General features: G+C 43.6%; 1 protein-coding gene across 2 annotated transcripts in view; it reads left to right on the top strand.

The window, feature by feature from the left end:
• Window positions 1–15,310, top strand: part of SH3YL1 (SH3 and SYLF domain containing 1) — a 60,623-nt gene that overhangs the window by 17,377 nt on the left and 27,936 nt on the right. For both annotated transcript variants that reach the window (XM_020875180.2, XM_070459137.1), the window contains exons 2-5: window positions 1,448–1,558; window positions 4,592–4,705; window positions 7,497–7,561; window positions 14,871–14,983. In XM_020875180.2, the coding sequence (XP_020730839.1) occupies window positions 1,448–1,558; window positions 4,592–4,705; window positions 7,497–7,561; window positions 14,871–14,983 (403 nt within the window). The remainder of the gene's footprint in view (window positions 1–1,447; window positions 1,559–4,591; window positions 4,706–7,496; window positions 7,562–14,870; window positions 14,984–15,310) is intronic.

Raw genomic sequence — 15,310 nt, 5'->3', positions numbered from 1 at the left:
CTTTTTTAAGTCATTAATTCCAACTCCTAAGATTCTCTCAACATAATTACTATCTAACAGTGGTATCAATAAAAGCTAAAAATGAAATAATCTACTTGTTTAACAATAGGAACCAATTGAAGCACACACTAAATGCAGACAGCAGTACTGGTGAATATCAGTGGTAGGGGTGTCTTTTTTCCTTCAGTATTTGCATACCTATGCTTTTTCCTTTATTTTTATAATGCACTTATGCCATAATTTTTTTTTTTAACTTTTCGTCTCAAAATTCATGGGCCTTTTACACCATGAATTTGAAAAGTAATTCTCCCAGAATTTCTAGTTCTTTTATGGTTTGACTTTTGGCATTTTGAATCATTGATAGATTTGGAGTTTATGTAATGTGACGCTGAGGATGATTTTTCCCCCCAAAGGACCACTATTTATTGTGTAAGGCAATTTTTCCACATTTATTTGAGATGCAGTATTCATCATATAATTAAATTCACTTATACATTTGGGCAAATTTTTGAATTTTCTATTTTGTAAAATTGATTTTTCTGTCCATATTTGTATCACTAGGAGGTAAATTATTGAGGCTTTATAATATGTTAGACGGAGCTTTTCACCCTTATTTTTCTTGTTCACACATTTTCTTCTAGCCTTTCTTGCTTATTTTTCCAAATGAATTTGAGGACTACTTTGTTTTTCATTTTTTAAAAAGTAGAAAAACTATCATAAGAAAATTGAAAAGACAAATGACAAAGAAGAAATCAATGTAACTTGTATTCTAGAAAAAAAGGTTAATTCTTTAATATATAAATCAATAAGAAACAGAGAAATACCCTCCCTAAATAGACAGGAAATATTAAATAAAAAAGATTTGAAAAAAAAAAGATTTGACAGAAATGGAAGGATATTAATATTACTTTTCATAAAAGAACAAATTAAAAGTGCACTGAGAGCTTCAAACACAGACACTGGTGTTGGAATCGCCATTTGCATAACAGTTAGAAACTGGGGGAAATGTTTCCTGCATCAGTTTTTACATTGAATGACAACAAGTGGATCTAGGATTCCTGAGGGGAGGGAAAGTTGAGGTGAAGGCCAGGATTTCCGCTTTTCTGCCTGGAAGCTGCAGCATGGGAGAGAAGCCCACCTCGGACTGTGTTCCTTACAAACTGTTGCTATTCAGTTATCAAGTCCTTTTAAGATCCTTTAGATCTCTGTGATTTTAAATTTCTGAGATTTTTGAGAGTTTAAGGTTTCCCAATCTCAGAGTGAATTTAATTTATTAGGAAAATAGAGATGAAATGATCACCAAATAAGGATTTTCAATTTATTTCCTTTGTCTGGTAGGATACAGTTTGTTAATGCTTAATTGTGTATGACAAAAATGAAATTACAACAAACTTCTAACTTCTATTTAGTAGATTTTTTCATTAAAATCACTTTTTTAATCTTTTAGTGAACAACCCTATACCTTCCAATTTGAAATCTGAAGCAAAAAAGGCTGCTAAAATTCTAAGAGAATTCACAGAAATAACTTCCAGAAATGGACCTGATAAGATCATTCCTGGTAGGTGAATAACATAAGTACTTTCCACTTCTACATTTGCTCTGTTTCCCAAATTATCTTCTCAACCCTTGACTGCACACAGGTCCTCAGACCACCTTTCTGCTCTGGGCCTGTCTTCCCCACCGGGCTCTGGGTGGTCACCTCTCCCACCTGCCTTGTAAGACCCCTGCTCCTTCCCCCTTTTGGGGGCCTATCGCTATAAGTATCCCCCTGTCCTTTGCCAGCGCCACTTCCCTCAAACTCACAGGTCCTTGTCCGCAGTTTCTGAGGACTTTGCAAACTCACTAGCTAATCTCATAAATAAATTTTAAATTTGTGTTTTTTCTTTCTAGATAAGATAGTTATACCTTACAGTGGTTTAAGAAGACTAATCAACGATTCCCAGTACAACTACAAATCTGTATTCCTGGGGTCAGAAATCTCAGTTCCTAAGCTCCCCCAGACATGCTGAATCAGACTCCGTGATTCTCCTGTAGTCAGGCTGGCCACACCAGACCTGGTCCAGAGGCAAGCCTTTGGGAACCACTATCTGTTCATTACTACTACCAGCTGTTTCTAAAAGGTGTTTCAGAAAATACTTATCTGATGCTAAGAGACTCAAATGCAAACTAGCTTGGGCAGGCAAATTTCCCTCTTAGTGCAGGACTTTCATCCTTCATTTAAAAAAAGAGTTTAATTTCTTAAGCTAGATTTTCTGAAGTTGTTTAACAGATCTTTAAATGTTTTTAAAAATTACTAATTTGTTGTTGTTATAATAGTTATACTAATTGCTCTTATTTTGGCCTAGCCACTCCTCTCATCTTAAGAAAACAGGGCTTTTTAGAGCATTGATACTTAAAGTGCAGACTGGACAACATCTGAGCATCACCTGGGAGCTTGTTAGAAATGCAGGACCTTCTTAGACCTAAGGAATCATAATCTGCATTTTTCACAAGATCTCCAGTGAGGTACATGCATGTGAAGGTTTGAGAAGCACTGCACAGGACTTGAAGGAAAGTCAACCAGAAAATTTGAGTTTTCTTAGTTCTGTTCTGAAGCAGGAGGTAGAAGACATTTCTTGGTGTATATCAGCTACATATCAGGCTAGCCCAACTTAAAGTGTATGAAGTGTATGAAGTGTATTTCCTACCATAAAAATATCGGGGTATGGATTATTTCTCAAGGATTTTGTCCAGCAGAATTCTGTCTTGCCTTTTCTGCCTCCAGTTAAAGGCCACCCAACTCCCTTTCACTGGCTGTCACTCAGAAAATGAAAATCTGTTTACATAGGAGCCTCAGGAAGAGCTTGCTCCCAGGGAATCCAGACTGTGAGTGGAGGGATGGGGGTGGGAGGCAGGAAGGCCCAGCTGCCAGGGGAGCAAGCCTTGCCTTTCCATGGGACGCGGAGGGAGGGGCATTATGTTTACATTAAAACTGGGGAGCTCTGTTATGGAACAGATGAAGTCTCAGAGCATTTTAAAACAGAATGCCCAGACCTTTAGACCTCCTTGGCTGTGAGTTCACAGTTTTCTGGTGTAAGGGCTCTGAGATGTGAGACTGAATTTAGAGAGTAAATTTGCAATCAATCCATCCTCATTATAAATGAAGAGCTAACTGGACAATTATTTAGTGATTATTGGTAGTTTACTGTCCCTGAACTTGGGTGGGTAAGATATTAAAAACACACCTGACATTTGAACTGTGTTCATTAAAAAAATCTACTTTTGTTCTGTTTAATGTTTCTGAACAGAGGCAGTGCTCACTGTAAAAGCACTGAGAACGGCCTGTGAGGTGTTGAGGATGTTCTGCCAGCATGTGCTGTATAAACAGGCTCCCTGACATGTAATGAAACTGTCCGTTATCATTACCTTGTTACACCCGTTAGAACTTGAACTCAGGCCCCCTTAGCAGGCGGCCCTCTGAACAGCATCACTTCTCACCCTTGCTTCAGCACCAGCAGCTGCAGAGACAATCTGCATGTCACCCTCCGTGTGCCTGTGGTCGAATCATCTCTGAGAGTCTGTTATTAATTTAAATTTTGAAATGGTATGCATAATTGTATTAGAAATTTAGTGTCTCCTAAGAGTCGGACACAACTGAAGCGACTTAGCAGCGACAGCAGCAGCAAGCATACTAAGTCTTTTATGTGTATTTGAGTACACTATTTGGTTTGACTTCTTCAAAATAAGAAGGGCATGGCAACCCACTCCAGTATTCTAGCCTGGAGAATCCCCATGGACAGAGGAGCCTGGCGGGCTACAGTCCATGAGGTCGCAAAGAGTCGGACACAACTGAGTGACTAAGCACACAAAATGATGATAAATTAAACTACCTTAGAAGTAGTATTGGGATCCAAGAATAATTTCAGTCTTAAGGCTTCCTTTGTTATTTGAAAGATATACTATTGTGTAAATAAATCCACAGAATAGTGAGGCACTGTGCTTAGTAGGCCCTATGTTAATAACCTTCCTTTTATGGAATGAATTTCCCTGAAATGTGAATAAACCAATATTTTGTAAATGGAATTATATTTTCAGTGCCTTGGTAGTTATGTGTTATTCAAATACTGATCAAATCATTTTATAAAGTTAAAAACCTTTTTTAAGTGGCAAAATCATTAAATTTTTCTGTTTTTGAATCCAGATTTTCGTATTATTAGCAGGTGAGCTCAGTGATATGGCTTTAAGCACAAACACTGCCACACACTGCATGTCAGTCACTGTTTTAAGTTCCTCCTTAATACTCTGTAGATCTTAATTTCTTTGAATACATTTGAAAATTATGCATTATGTTCTAAATTAATTGAAATCTCCAAATTATTTGTCCTGCTACTAGACATCAGCACGGTCTCATCCCAGGCTCTCATTTCTTGTGGCCGCTGCAGAATTTCTGAGCACCTGTCCTGTCGGGTTAGGGCCGCCAAAGGCTTCAGGCTCATGTGGGATGGATTTTCCTCAGTTACCCGTGCCACTAAGACCAGGGAGACCCGGTCCGGGAAGCACAGCTCCACGCCCAGGCCTGACCCGTCCGGGCGCACACTCTCCTCTTTTGCAGCGCATGTCATCGCCAAAGCCAAGGGCCTCGCCATCCTTTCTGTGATAAAGGCTGGGTTTCTGGTCACCGCGAGAGGAGGCAGCGGGATCGTGCTGGCGCGCCTTCCAGACGGAAGTAAGTCAGTGCCTCTTCACGGGAGGAGCAGAGAGCCCCTCCCGCTCGTGTTCTGTTTCCATGCGAACATGTTTCCTCGGAAGGGAGGCAGGTTTTCTGGGCCCACCGGAACCGCCTCCCTCCGGCCGCTCCCTGGGTGTTTGTGAGTCAGCCAGCCCGGGAGCCTCTCGGAACCGGAAGGCGTGCCCCCGCTTCTACATATTTTCTCGTCCTTCCGTGGAGCAAATACTAAACGTTGACATTATATTTCTCTTGTCAAATATGTATTCTTATTCCTCAGCTTCAGGGTACTACTGTTTTCTTCTGTTTTATGGAAGCTGATGTAAGCTTTCCCCCCATTTTTCCTGTAGGAGACCTTAAAAACGGAAACATTTTAAAGAATATCCATCCCCAGGGTAGAATCATGTCAAGATCAGTATAATTTGGCTTTACTTTCTGGTGTGAAAGCTAATACCTGATTTTTCAGACATGACATCAAAATATATTTGCCTTGAATCTCAAGAACCAACATTTACCATATTTGAAATGTGTGTAGGTATGTGTAGGGGCTTCCCTCATAGCTCAGTTGATAAAGAACCTGCCTGCAATGCAGGGGACCAGGGTTCGATTCCTGGGTTGGGAAGATCCCCTGGAGAAGGAAATGGCAACTCCAGTATCCTTGCCTGGAGAATCCCACAGACAGAGAAACCTAGCAGTCTGTAGTCCATGGGGCCGCAAGAATCCGACACGACTTAGCGACTGAAGCACCACCAGGTGTGTCATAACCGTCTAAAAGCCTTTTTATATGAATTTAACATTAGCTGTTCAGTTATATAATTGAACACATTTTTCTGTTAATGTGTTAATGTGTTGGGCTTCCTTTGTGGCTCAGCTGGTAAAGAATCCACTTGCAATGTGGGAGACCTGGGTTCAATCCCTGGATTGGGAAGGTCCCCTGGAGAAGGGAAAGGCTACCCACTCTAGTATTCTGACCTGGAGAATTCCATGGACTGTATAGTCCATGGGGTCGCAAAGAGTCCAGCACAACTGAGCGACTTTCGCTTCACTTCTGTTAATAGCTCTTTTTAGTGTCAATAATTTAATTTTATTCCAAGAGAGAACATGCGCCATCCATTTGCAGTAGATACATCTGGGCATTTGTAGGATGCACAGCTCTGGAACATGTGTCAGTGGAATTTACTATCTCCTGTGAGGTGTCCCCCCAGTAAATGAGAGTTTGCTCCTGAGTTTGTACTTCACATTTCCTAGCTCCAGGTTTGGCTATGAAACAAAAATGACAAAATTCTCTTTTTCTGAAGAGAAGATGTGTTACCCAAATTTTCATAGGCAGATTCTCAGTGGTACAACCAGACAAGTAGACACGTTCAAACTGAGTTCACAGTTAGGCTCCAGGTTTGCAAGAAGCCCCCATCTTGCCCAGCAGGTGTGCACTGTGGTGGACAGGTGCCTGTCAGAAAGCGGAGGAGCTGTCCACCCTGGGTCTCCTCTCAGAACCTCAGGGGGACCTGCCCACTGGTTTAAGTACCCAAGTTTCTCTCTCCCATCTTCCCAATTAGCTGGTGGTCACTCTGCAGAGGGTATTTCAAAAGCCACCCAGTGTGGCAAGCAAATTCCTGGACCCTGGCCAGGTGAGCCATCTTTAAACAGGGACAGTCCCTAACCGAGGAAGTGGAAAACAACTTTGGGGTTACGAGACATTAATTTCTGTAGTCAAAACTCCCCTAAGCCCAGACAGAGGAGTTCTGGATGCATTCAGGCACCAGCCTGTCATCCAGGAAGCCTGACAGCAGGGGAAGCTAGGCTCAGGGCGCCACCGAGCGTCTTCCTGCAGTACTCCAAGATCACCCCCATCGCCCCAGCTGCTTTTCTCTAGACTTGTTTAACATAGTTGTGTTTACATCAGGAAATATAAGCACAAATAATCCTGAAATGTACCGTATCATGGCAAATGGAGTTATTTTACTTAGCTTCCAAATGTCAGGATAGGTATCTTGTTAGAATTTTAATAATCTTGAATTGATAATCTGTTTCTTGTGCTTCTACTAGGCACAAAGGGTGTCAAAACAGGGTTTGCCCTCAGAGACTTACAATAGAAACCGTTTAGTATTATGTTACCCTTAGAAGTGACTATAATACTCTTGAGTCCTTTTGCTCTCATATCTATGATAAAGTTCTAACTAAAGACTAGAATTCCAGCTCAATTATTTTACAGAACATTATAAATAGTGGTGGTTGCAATTATCAAGTGCTGTGCATAGTTAATCAGTGAGAATTCAATGGTTTGGTATTGTGCGTATTTATTGTGCGTTTTCTTTGTGACTTCCCTGGTGGCTCAGAGGGTAAAGCGTCTGCCCACAATGAGGGACACCTGGGTTCAGTCCCTGGGTCGGGAAGGCCCCCTGGAGAAGGAAATGGCGATCCACTCCAGTACTCTTTCCTGGAAAATCCCAAGGACGGAGAAACCTGGTAGGCTACAATCCATGGGGTCGCAAAGAGTCGGAGATGACTGAGCGACTTCACTTTCACTTTCTATGCATATTTATAGGGAAAGATTGGAAAACATAGACTTGTGAGTCTATGAGGCTCATAATACATATCTAACACCTTTCAAACATTTTTAACTTAAAAAATTACATATGTTTATTAAAGAACATTTTAAAACATAGGCAAAAATGCCAAAGTCTCATTATTTTAAAAATAAACACTATTCATTCACATTTTAGCATCTTTACTCTCTATATTTATATGCCAAGGAGTTTTAATGTTAGAATTGCTTGTTTGTTTCTCTTAGAATGGTCTGCACCTTCAGCCATCGGGATAGCTGGGCTTGGTGGAGGATTTGAACTAGGAATAGAGGTGAGTAGGTGATGTGTATATGTACAGTTGCCTTATTCTCTAAACACAGCTGATACATGAAAGGTGAGAGATTTGAGATTTCCTCCCGTTCTTGTTTTACCACCTGTGGAAATTGTTCCCCTTTATTTTCTTGAATCTCTGCCTAAAACTATGGAATGTTTATCATTTGTCTCTTTTTTTTTCCTCGGCTGTAGAGTTTCTTCCATTTACCATCTCATATGTTCCCATCTTTAGCACATCTGAAAAGCAGTTATTCTCAGATCTGACAAAATTTAATTGGCAGCTTCTGGCTTCTGATTGCAGTCGTGGGTGCAAACAGCTTAACGTTATGTATCATCATTTGTGGCAAAATCCAGTTTGTGTTACTACTAATGTTCAAATTACTTCAAATTTTTTAAGTACAAATTGTCTTTGTATTATTTCATTTTGCAACTTTGCTGTAATTATGGTTTCTATCAAAGGGACTAGAAATCACACCAGCACACACTCCTTTTCAGAGGTCTCGCCAACAGGGAGCATCTGCACAATACTAATCTTTCATCTGTTGTTTTACTGCTGAGTGATTGGTAAATCAAATCTCCTAATGTTCCCAAATCATCTTTTCCTCAAATTTCAGCCAGTTCTTCCTAAGCTCTCCTCTAATGACTTTGCCCTGTTGCCATAGTTTAAAATGCGCTTGGGCTTCCCAGGTGGTGCTGGTGGTAAAGACCTGCCTGCCAGTACTGGTTAGATGTAAGAGATGTGGGTTTGATTCCTGGGTCAGGAAGATCTCCTGGAGAAGGAAATGACAGCCCACTCCAACATTCTTGCCTGGAGAATCCCATGGACAGAGGAGCCTGGTGGTCTATAGTCCCTGGAGTCACAAAGTGTTGAACATGACTGAAGCGACTTAGAACCCAGAAACGTGGCCTTATTAGGAGGAAATACTTCCACTACCGGTTTTTTTTTTTTTTTTTTTTTGGACCTTTACTTGCTGCTGCATAAATCTGTATCATAAAAAGAGGAACATATTTTAGTTTTGCTATTACGACTGTCTTGTATATTCAATGAAATCATAGCCTCCGGCCACATGGCACTTGTATGCAAAGTGTGTTTTCAGCCTCTGTTGTGCACTTCTGCTCACACCTCCTGGCACTGTACCCATGTGTCCCTGTTGTCACTGCCCTCTGACCCCAGACTCTGAGGCTCCATCTCAAATAACATTTACCTACATGTGCCATCTTTGGGAAATTTGGGGCTTTCCTGGTGGCTCAGATGGTAAAGAATCTGCCTGCAATTCGCGAGACCTGGATTCAATCCCTAGTTTGGGAAGCTCCCCTGGAGAAGGGAATGGCTACCCACTCCAGTATTCTGGTCTGGAGAATTCCATGGACTATATAGAGAAACCGGAGATCAAATTGCCAACATCCATTGGATCATCAAAAAAGCAAGAGAGTTCCTAAAAAACATCTACCTCAGCTTTATTGACGACTCCAAAGCCTTTGACTGTGTGCATCACAACAAATTGTGAAAAATTCTTAAGGAGATGGGAATACCAAACCACCTGACTTGCCTCCTGAGAAATCTGCATGCAGGTCAAGAAGCAACAGTTAGAGCTGGAACAACAGACTGGCTCCAAATTGGGAAATGAGTACATCAAGGCTGCATACTGTCACCCTGCTTACTTAACTTATATGCAGAGTACATCATGCGAAATGCCAGGCTGGATGAAGCACAAACTGGAATCAAGATTGCCGGGAGAAATATCAGTAACCTCAGATATGCAGATGACACCATCCTTATGGCAGAAAGTGAAGAAGAACTAAAGAGCCTCTTGATGAAAATGAAAGAGGAGAGTGAAAAAGTTGGCTTAAAATTCAGCATTCAGAAAACGAAGATCATGGCATCTGGTCCCATCACTTTATGGCAAATAGATGGGGAAACAATGGAAACAGTGAGAGACTTTATTTTTTTGGGTTCCAAAACCACTGCAGATGGTAACTGCAGCCATGAAATTAAAAGATTCTTGCTCCTTGGAAGAAAAGCTATGACCAAAAAGCAGAGACATTACTTTGCTCATCTAGTCAAAGCTATGGTTTTTCCAGTAATCATGTATGGATGTGAGAGTTGGACTATAAAGAAATCTGAGCACTGAAGAATTGATGCTTTTGAACTGTGGTGTTGAGAATCCCTTGGATTGCAAGGAGATCAAACCAGTCAATCCTAAAGGAAATCAATCCTGGATATTCATTGGAAGGATTGATGCTGAAGCTGAAGTTCCAATACTTTGGCCATCTGATTCGAAGAACTGACTCATTTGCAAAGACCCTGATGCCAGGAAAGACTGAGGGCAGGAGGAGAAGGGGACAACAGAGGATGAGATGGCTGGATGGCATCACTGACTTGATGGACATGAATTTGAGCAAGCTCCAGGAGTTGGTTATGGACAGGGAAGCCTTTCATGCTGCAGTCCATGGGGTCACAAAGAGTTGGACATGACTGAGAGGCTGAACTGTGGAAACTTTGAACATAACTTACCCTCGTGGCTGTATAGAAATTAACTCTGGAATTCTATTTGAATATTGTACGTGGAAAATACATGTTAACTTTGAAAAATATCCACTTCAAGTAGAGATTAGACTGTCGTAGGAGTTTGTGCCTCTTGAACATGACCCGGCTTTGCTTCCCCAAGCACAGGTGTAAGGTTGGAGTCGTCAGCCGCTTTTCAGTGCTTGGAAGAGGCCAAGCTGGTCCCCCAGGAAGCATCTCAGTCCTGGACAGGAGTGTGTTTCCCTTCTGGGCACACCCCTGACCCAGGATAGGTGAGGAAGCTGGTAGGTTGTTGGCCACGAGCCCACAGAGCTCCTGCTGCCGGATGCTCTTGTTGGCCCAGCTCTGGTCCCCGCGAAATGCAGCAGAGCCATGGCCAATGGGGGCTGCAGACCCACGCCCCAGAGTCTGCAGCCCCTGGGCTTCCTGGTCCTCTCTCTGGTGTTCTTCTTCCACCAGACACTTGCTGCTAATGAGATGGAGTGCGTGACGCATGATCCAGCCTGGAGATTTTCTTGTCTGGCCTTTATCTGAATTGTCAGTCCTTCGTACCTATGTCCTTAGACTGACCAAGTATCAACCACAAGTAGACACACAAAATAAGTCTGTTTCTTTAAAGCACTGGCATCAGTGGTTCAGACTATCAAATATTTGTTGAATACTTTAATTATCTGCCATTCTGTTTTAGAATGGGATAGTTAGCAATAATGGTTATAGTCTCATAAAACACTCACATATCTTCTTACAGAATCATTTCCATACCATAGTCATGAAGGATGTCACTGTGTAGATAACTGAGTTACGTGGCCCCTCCAGTGGAGACAGGCAGAGAGGGACAGGCTGGTTATTCAGAGGGAGGCCTCCGGCCCCAAACACAGCCAGCGAGTTGTCTGCAACCCTGAGTGCTGGTTCCTGGGCCGCCCTTCGCAGGCGAGGAGGCGGAGGCTCGGAGACGTCCTGTGCGCTCGGTTCCAGGGCTGCTTCCGGTGCCGCACCTGGTCTAGACTGTAACTGCCGTCCCTGTAACACGCTGTGGATTGGAGGACATGCGTGAGGTAGGCAGGGTGCCTGAGAGTATTTCGGTACTCAGAGATGCTCGGCACCACGCAGAGGTGGTGTGTGGTTGTCTCCGATTGGTTTCCCTGGAGACGGAGCCTGAGGCGGGACTTGGGGCACACATGATTCACCGAACGGTGTTCTCAGGGGAACTGAAGGGGCCAAGGGAAGCAGACAGATAGGAGGAAGCATCCGCGCAAGGCTGTCGTCCCCAGTAAACTCAACGCGGGCTGATGACAGGGAGCTGAGGCGCATCCTAGGACAGAGGAGAAGCAGCCGGTGTCTGGGGACGGCTGCTCCCACCACCTGTCAGCGAGAGGGGGCTGAGTGCTGGGTGCAGGGCTGGAGGAGCCGGGGGTGCCCCTGCCCTGTGACTAGACCCCTCTCCTGAGCCCAAGACCCCAGTGAGTTTCCACCCTCCACGCTGCCTCCCATGGGTGGCGACCCCTTCCATACATGTGGAAATGTGGATTTGACCACCAGGAAGTCTAGATTTATCTCTGCTTTGCAGTCTAGACCAGGCTAAGGCTATGAAGTCCTTCATAGGACTGTCATGTTTTGACAGGATCTGTTGGCCTGTATTAGCTCGGACATTAGTTAAATATACATTCTGGCACTGGTCCACTTGAGAGAACTGCTGAGAATTCCCAAGGTTGTATAACTCATACATACCCACCAAACACAGTAACAACAAAGAAAAGTTTTAAAAGCAGTAGAGTCAGAAAAGATAATGCTGAGACCTAGTTTAAATGCTACTAATATTTTCTTTCCAGGACAATTATAGCAGAGCCCAAAGCTCTGAAAACCCCAATACCTCGGATTATCCCATTGTTTGTCATTTACCAAAAGCCAGAATCCACACTGGGCTATCGAGTCTGATCAGTGTCACCCAAGACTGTAATATGAAAAAACTGGCTCAGTCTTTCCCAGGAGAATTTGGATGAACTCTTTTACTTTAATAATGAGAAAGGCTAGATCTAGGCTTAAACTGAGAAGCTACTGTTAGAGATCAGAGTTCAGTGTCTAAGTCCCCTAAGGTTCTGTGCAAGAGAGGATCTGTTGGTGTGAGGAGTGAGAGGCGCTGGGAGCCTCTCAAGTTTGGGTTGGATGTTGAGGCTGATGATGACCCCTAGTGAGAGCATGAAGCTTGTCGTCACCCACAAGAGGAGGCTTTCCAGGGGAGTGGGGCAGACTCCTGAGCAGAATGACTGGAAAGATGTAGAAAAAGACCGTCGGAGCTTCTGCAGAGGGCGGAGGAGGTGGAGGCAGGTCCCACCAGAACTACAGGAGGAGCCCCGGGCTTTCTCACCAGGTTGCCTGGATGTGGGGCTTCATCACAGGACTGCAGCGTCGGGGACTCGGGTCCACGGTGGGTAAACCTCTGAGGTCAGAGGGCAGGGTGTGTGGGGCAGGGGGCCGGGGAGCTGTGGCCAGTGGCTCCTGAGAACACTTTTCGCTCGCCTTTCCTGCATGATAGTGATTTTTTTAAACTCTTGTTTAAGAATTGGGTTTAATTGTAAAACTTGCATTTTATTTACAAGTTAATTGTATCTTAATTCAAACTTCTTAAGAAGCCCTTGTCAAATTCTCAACTGTCGGTCTTATACAGCTTATTTGCTCGCTGTTCCAGTTTTCTTTCAGGAAATCTATCCTGCTTTTCATTCTAAGCTGTGGAAATAAGTAAAGAGCCATTGGCACTGTTGCTGCTATTTAAACTGTAGAGCTTTGGACCTGGCTCTCTGTCTAATTGGTCGTGTCACCGAAGAACACAGGATTATCTTACTCTTATTTCAGGAGAACTGAATTGAGATTGGACATAAATTTAAAGGATTAATCTATTTTCTTTGTTGACTCATAGCTGTGCCTTACTTTACTGAGATGTACCAAGCAGCAGGAGACATGCAACCAGAGGACCTACAAGGTCATGACTGGAGATTTAGTACCTAGTGTGTATACACTAAGCATTATGCAAAGTAACTTCATGTATATTATCTTAAAAAGTATGTATGGTTTGGTGATACAGTCATTGGCAAAATTGCTTAACTTTGCATGAGAAATGCTAAATAATTCTGTATCATTAAACACCATGATCCTCAGAATTCTTCGTGTGTAAAGTAGAAATAACAAGTGATATGAGTCAGCGGTATGTTTTGCATGGGTCAGTTAGCTGGCATATTTACTCTGTCCTATAGAACCTGAGTGTACTTTTTCATAAAGTGATTCAAATTAAACTGTATCAGGAATTCTACTAGACCCTTCCAAGTGCAATCACATTTGATAATAATTGGATTCTTCTGTCAGATGAAGGCATCGACTTGAAAAATGTAAAGAACAGTATAAATGAAGTCATCTTTTAAGAATTAATCTGCTTGGCCTTTGCATATTTTATTGAGATGTAGTGAATACGCCAGGCTTTACAAATTATTTCAATTCATCTTTCAAACAACTATGTCTGTGCATGCACATATATACATGCATAAGAGCCGACTCAGTGGAAATGACTCTGATGCTGGGAAAGACTGAAGGCAAAAGGAGAAGGGGGTGGCAGAGGATGAGATGGTTAGACAGCATCACCAATTCAGTGGACGTGAATTTGAGCAAACTCAGGGAGACAATGAAGGACAGGGGAGCCTAGCATGCTGCAGCCCATGTGATCTCAAAGAGTCGGACACAATTTAGTGACTGAACAACAACAATACGCATGCCTATGTGAGTACATATACTTATAAATGTGGGCACTGTTATTATACCCACTTTATAGAGACAGAGATTGAAGCTCTGAACTGCTCAATTTGCCCAAGGTCACACAATGTACTGGAGAAGGAAATGGCAACCCACTCCAGTGTTCTTGCCTGGAGAATTCCATGGACGAAGGAACCTGGCAGGATACAGTTCACGGGGTCGCAGAGAGTCGGACACGACTGAGCAACTCACACACACACACACACAGACACACACACGTGTGCAGGGGGCATAAATGGAGTTATCACCCAGATGGCTTTAATTTTGAGCCCAGATATCCAGCTAAACCCTCCTGCCTTTTGTTTTCTGGGCACTTGACCTCCACGTAGCTTAGGAGGTGGGTCCTGTTGTGGACTTTAAATATGAAAAGGCCAAAGGTACCCCTGGTGGCCCCGGGGCCCTACTAGCTGTTGGCCCTCCTGGCGGTCCTGCCCCCGAGTCTGAAGAGTACACCCCCCAGGGCGTGTTCTCCCTCCAGCTTCGCTTTTATTGTACTTGGAGGACTGACCGTGGTGATGGGCCCAGCTAGTGGCAACGAGTCTTCCTCCTGACGTCTTGCACGTTGCAGGGTGGGGTTGGGGGCGTGGGTGGGATCCGGACTCCAGATCCCTGACCTTCTCACCTGCTCCTCACTCTCCTTCGCCAGCTCAGCCTTCGCCGAGTGTGTAATTTGAGGAAGTCCTTTGACCTTTCACACCTACCTGAGTGTGAGCCGGTCACTAGGACAGCCCACCTGGCCTCACTCACCCACGAGGCTGCGGAGAAGCTGGAGCAGCCCAGCGGGTGCCCGACCCCTCTCCTTACCTGGGGGGAGGGGGCTGCTTAAGTCCTCGGCTGAAAGTAAAGCGTGACTCTGCTTTCGTACTCTTTGACCACATTGGAATTCTTGCAGCATTACATATTGCATGTTTGAGTTGTAATAAACATATTTTAAATGATATACAGGCGGGATTATTTAAAAATACTTGGTTCTACATTGCAGGTATCGGACTTGGTAATAATTTTGAATTATGACAGAGCAGTAGAAGCTTTTGCAAAAGGTGGTAACCTGACACTTGGCGGGAACCTCACAGTGGCTGTTGGGCCCCTGGGAAGGTAAGTGTTCGAAACCCTTTCTGAGCAGCTATGGACAGTAAAGACTTCAAAAACCATATTGTTTTGCATTAAGAGAAAATTGAATTAGAATGACACAAATTTATGATTTACACATGTCCCAGAGGATTTTCCCAGGTGGAGCAGTGGTAAAGAATCCCCGCCTGCCAATGGAGGAGACACAGAGATGAGGATCCCTGGATAAGGAAGGTCCCCTGAAGGAGGAAATGACCTCCCACTCCAGTGTTCTTGCCTGGGAAATCCTGTGGACAGAGGAGCCTCGCAGGCTACAGTCCATGGGGTCCAAAGAGTCGGACATGACTGAGCACA

The sequence above is a fragment of the Odocoileus virginianus genome, chromosome 31, assembly GCF_023699985.2.
Source record: "Odocoileus virginianus isolate 20LAN1187 ecotype Illinois chromosome 31, Ovbor_1.2, whole genome shotgun sequence".
Lineage (NCBI taxonomy): Eukaryota > Metazoa > Chordata > Mammalia > Artiodactyla > Cervidae > Odocoileus > Odocoileus virginianus.
This window is presented reverse-complemented; position numbering and strand designations above follow the sequence as displayed.